This window comes from Gymnoscopelus braueri, assembly GCF_963280865.1.
Source record: "Gymnoscopelus braueri genome assembly, chromosome: 14".
NCBI lineage: Eukaryota > Metazoa > Chordata > Actinopteri > Myctophiformes > Myctophidae > Gymnoscopelus > Gymnoscopelus braueri.
Window position 1 is genome coordinate 42,558,285 of NC_137619.1, and position 5,546 is coordinate 42,563,830.

General features: G+C 37.3%; 1 protein-coding gene across 1 annotated transcript; it reads right to left on the reverse strand.

Annotated features, from left to right (window-relative positions):
- Positions 1 to 543: 543 nt before the first annotated feature.
- LOC308100650 (apoptosis-associated speck-like protein containing a CARD) lies at positions 544 to 5,299 on the reverse strand (the record flags this gene model as incomplete). Its single annotated transcript, XM_080449716.1, has 4 exons — positions 544 to 593; positions 3,489 to 3,665; positions 4,009 to 4,041; positions 5,035 to 5,299. The coding sequence occupies 4 exons, from the start codon at positions 5,297 to 5,299 to the stop codon at positions 544 to 546; spliced, it is 525 nt and encodes a 174-aa protein (XP_080305842.1).
- Between the last annotated feature and the right edge of the window lie 247 nt (positions 5,300 to 5,546).

Sequence of the window (5,546 nt, forward strand, 5' to 3'; positions counted from 1 at the left end):
TACAGTGAGTTATCTATTGGAACAGACTTTAACTGGTTGTTGATCACAAACAGCAATAAAATCTGGAAATTTGTTGCAGGTACCAAACAACATTCTTATTAATGGTTCCACTGTAAAATACAGATGTGCATTATGGACTGTGCTCAGATGATCTGTGGTTTATGAATCTGTGCCAGCGAGTCTTTATTATTATTCTTTTCTTTCTTTTCTGTTGCTGTGATAGTCATCGCTGCCAGTTTCCACCTGATGTCGTGTGGGAGTCCCGACTGCTCCAGATTGAAGGTAAAGGCTGAATGATCCGACCATCCTTCTGGAAGAAGTTGTGCAGAAGTGCATGTGCTCAGCCAGCAGTTGGTCTCTGTGTCAAACTCTGATGTTGTTGTAGCAGTCCCACTGCTCCCCTGAGCCCCCAAATACGTGCAAACAGCTTTGTCCCGACGATAGTGGCAGAGTGACCTGATGATGCAGGTGCTGGAGTGCCTCTAGCTGGTGTTAATTAAAGGACATACAGTACAGTAAGCAGGGATGGATGTTTATAACGGTTCAGTCTGCTGTGAAGAACTCTGAATGTTCTACCAGAAGGAGCTGGAACTCTGGATGGAGAATGTGAGTTGGGTCAGAGACACTATGTTGTGTGTGTGTGTGTGTCTGGTAATAGACTCTTCATAGAGTCATAGAGTTTCAACATGGACCTTCCAGCTCTTCATACAACACTCATCAATGCTGTGTCTGTGTCTGTCAATTTGAAGTAATGCAAACACACACAACCTTCACATTCTAATACATTGTGTGTGCATCTTTAGGAGACAAACATGTAATTCATCTTCAGTATATAAAACAATACAAATAGGTTTGATTCTCAAAACCTGTAAGGTGTTTCAGATGTTTTAAGATGTTCAAAAGTAGCCCATATGCAGCAAAATTATTAATCTTTCTTCTATGTTTATTTTTCTCATTTTGTAATGAAACCTTTTTTTCTTTTTTCTTTTTGTCAGTTCATTGTGTATTCTTTAGCAGGCCCAATGGGTTGAGAGTTTATTTGTCTTCTAACGTGTTTTAGAGCTATGCTATTCTCAAGCCAGAATAGTGTCTTTCATTCACGATAACCCCATCCACAGTGGTTTGCCAACTGTAACGGCATGGCCGGCAAATTATTTTAAAAGTCATGCGTTTGTTGTAAAACCTTGCACATACACAGGACATTAAGTGAACCAAAACAACCCTTAGGCGGCGCCATCCCAGCCTATAGGACTCGTTGGTACAGTGACAGAAATGCCCCCCTCTGTCCGGCTTCCCTCCAGTGAACACTGCTGAATGTGTTTGTATTTGAGACCATATTCTAGTATCGTTGAATCAGTTTATATCAGTTACATTTAGCAAAATATAAGGCTGTCCTCCAATTTTGCCAAAGTGTACAGATTTTTTTAAAATTGCAATATATAATAACGAATAAAAGTTAAATACAATCTAAATTGTCTATTTTGGATTTCTGCCCAGGATTTGTCCAAAGAGCACCCCAGTACGATATCAAATATAAAATAATAATCCAAGATTATTAACTTAAATAATGTTATATTACCTATAAGGTCACTGTATAATGACTCTAATTATATAAATATACCGTCCTTGTTTCATTTTTGTAAATGTTTATGATTGGTGCATTGTGTTATATTTGGACGGTCAGTGGTTTGATGCAGCCTGGTCACCAGAGAAAACGTTGTTACTGTATGCTGCACAGAACAGCGTACACTGACATTTTTAATCCCAAAAAACCTTCACATGCAACGTCTACAAGGCTTTAGATGACCATGTTAAGATTTCGCATTTTCAACGACATTTCTAACCATTTGACTGTCACATATTGCAAGGTTTCCTGAATTACTCATATAACTGAAGCAATCATTGCACGGTTTTTCAAAAGTTAAATTCTGGATAAGAATGATCCTGATATTGTAATCACTATTTTTACAATCCAGGATCAGAATGGTCTTGCTTTTTGTGTCAGTTTTTTTTTATCATTGTCAGATACCACAGTCTCTCGGGTAGCAGAAAGATATTTCCTCAGTTGATGGAATTGATGGGTCTGCCCACGTGCGGCGCTAGGTCTGTAGTAGGTTCGTGGTTTTTGTTTTTATTCATTCTTTTTTTTAAGATGGTCGTTTCACACTTATTGAAACTCACTCAGTCTAATCAGCAGCTTGTTGATGTCACTGTTCAGATTATGATGCATTAGTCATAACTCCACTGAAAAATATAAAAACAGGTTTCTAATGATAAACTATAAAAATTCTGTTGCATCTGCTCACCAATTCTCCACTCCTAGCTCCTCAGTTTTCTCCTCTCTACAATAACCATGTAAATGTAAAAGCTCCAAAATATAGCTGCTCTTATATCATGATTATTGGTGGCATGGGCTGTGTTACGCGGGGGCTTTGGTGGCTATAGCCAATAATGTTTTATCCATTTTTTGTATTTTTATTGTTGGCTTTGGATAAAACATTGGTGGCTATGGCCAACGAAGCCCCCACGTAACGCCGCCCATGGTGACTACCACAAGCTCAAGATGACATCCGGATTTTCATTCTTTGGACAAATAATATTAGACTATAATAAATCAGGGCTTAAACTTTTTTGGAATGTCAATATAGAAAAACATAAAGTACAGAGTCGATTATGTGAAATACCTGTTCCCTTAGCTCTATGTTCCCTTAAAATGAACACCAACCCCAACCCTAACCGTAACCCCTAAGCCTAACAGAGGGAACATAGGGCTTAGGTGCTATAGAGCTGAGGGAACATCGATCCTGAAGGGTATAACCAGATTTGAGGATATTCGTGAGTCAGCTGATTATTTGTTCTAGTCCTTTAATAGTGAACTGTTTTTAACGGTTAAACTCTGATGAAGACCATGTGTTGCTGAAATATGTTGATAGTTCTTTAATTGGTTCCATATAAAGTTACTAACTCTATTTAGGCTTTTATATCAACAAGAATATTGCCATGGACATTCATAATCATAATCATCATAATTATTGCAAACCTGCACCCCAAACTTTGACAAACTATAATTGAATAATACATTCTAAGATTATGAAATGAAATAGTTTTATTAAAGAAAACAAGATTATCACAGTCACAAGTAGACTTTTTTTTCTCTTTAGGATCACCTCACATTCACCTCATGTAACTTTATCATCACAATAAAAACTAAAACAACTACCCAATGACCCTCATGATAATACAGCATAATGAAAGTACTGCATAAAAAATGTAGAAATACAGAGCTCTTGGAAATAGAAAAAGGATGAATCATGACAATGCTGCATAATAACATCAGAAAGCATCATGGCCTTCTATTGTACTAATAGAATGTTTGGCCTATTTATTTTATTTAAATGAGATTTACTCTGGATTATTCAGATCATCCATTAGATATGACTCATTTTCCTCAAGACCTTTGTAGAAAACACGTTTGGCTTTAGGCCCACGGCTCTCCAGGAGTACAAAGAGTCCCCTCATCTTTCCCTGACTGGTTTTCTCAGCCCTCACATCACCGTAGTCCTCAGACTGCATGACCCCCTCATGAGCCAGTAGATCCAGGATGGTTTCCACCATGGTCACTCTCTGAATCAGGGCAGGCTTGTGTTTATTCACAAAGGCAACCTCTGTGGACAAAACATATTTAAACATGTATTCTTTGCATCCCTCAATTTCTAGAATATTAACAAGTGCGTGTATGATCTAGCTCTGTTTTTATTTGTATTTGATATAACAGCCTACTAGCAGTTGGAACAAGTTTCATAATCATTGGAATACTAAACAAGCCTTCCAATGGAATTGGATCTGTTAGATCTGTTCACTATGCTGTAGTCGGACATGTACATGGCTCTGTTTTGAATAGGAACTAACTGGGCCACAATCAGTATGTGAAGCACTTAATGATAAAAGTGCATAATTAATCATATCTATTTACTTAACTTAACTCAATTAACTTTAATCAGCACTCACTTGGGTCAGATGCAGCTGCTCCTTTGGGTGTTGCTGACAGAAATAAAACAGTGTTCAAATTGGTTTAAAATTCAGTTCATATGGACTAGTAAAGTTGGAAATGAACAGTTAAGTTGTTGAGTCAAACTACTTTAAACAGCACTCACCTGGGACAGATGCAGCTGCAACTGTGGATTGTAAATGCAAGAAATAAAACATTAATTTAAAACATGAGCTACTGTAATATGGACTTGTAAAGTTGGAACAATATGTTAAGTCAACCTTCCTTAGCACGTACCTGGGCCAGATCCAGCTGCTCCGTTGGATTGTGCTGCAAGAAATAAAAGTGTTCAAATTAATTTAACATGCAAACGTGTGAGCTAATGAGCTGTTAAGTTGAGTCACTTAACGCAATGACTGACATCAGTCACAATCATAGCTAAAGCATTAATAAAGGACTTTTTTGTTTTGTTTTGTGTTTGCCAATAGTGAAAGTGTGTTGAAAATTGTAGCCAGCCTATCTTTCTTAATGAACTAGGCCTTGGCTCATAGAATATAGCCTATAAGATATTAAATCCCTGATTCTATAGGTCACATTTTATGTCATCGTTAATGGACGTTATGCCTCTTTCATTTAATTAATGTAAGTAATCAAGTATTCAGAACAGACAGTCATACACACATACTGTACAGTATGACCTCTGTCTAATGCATTCATAAACGTTATTATAAATGATAATGTGTGTCTACATTGTGTCAGTGTTAGAGTTAGCTAGTCAATAATGGATTCCTTATTAATCGAGGTGAAAACATGCAATTTTGTATTGTCTCTTATTGTAGGCTGCTACAGGTTAGATTTTATTATGGAGTATAATCCGGATCTTGGAACAAATTTCACGGGTCCATACCGTTTGGTTTTGGTTACATTTGTATACTCTTAGGAGCTACACAAAACTGCCAATGAACGTCATGACGTCACCGTCTGGCCACACCCACCACTAATGCTAATTCCAATTAGCTTTTAATATAGCTTAGCATTAACTCTACCTTTTACAGCATACTGCTTTTGTAGAACTGTCTTGTTAATCTTCCCCAGAATATTGGCCACGATTTGATCTACATTATCGGGGTACGTCTGCAGAATCACATCGGCCGTTTCCATCCTGTCTTTTTTCAGCAGGAGGGCTCTTCCAATTGGTCTTTGTCCATCAAGGTTGGCGGGCTCTAGCAGGAACCTCTGGAACTTCTTAAAATCGTCGTCCTCCAGCTCGTCCAGAGTTGTATTGATGCAGTCCATGTCCGTATTCTCCATGTCTAATACAAACAGAGCATGTTAACATCTCAGCTTCATTCTCTTTTGGGTTTTTTGAGTTGCAGTTATTTTATGTACACGAGAGAATACATTAACGTACATTTCTATATATTTTTTCATCATTGTTCTGAAAACTATTTGAATTAATTAAACTATTTCATATAGACAGACAGGTCAGGCAAAGCAAATCCTATATATTAAACAGTGTTACTGTATGTATATGTAAAATGTTACATTAAATAACACA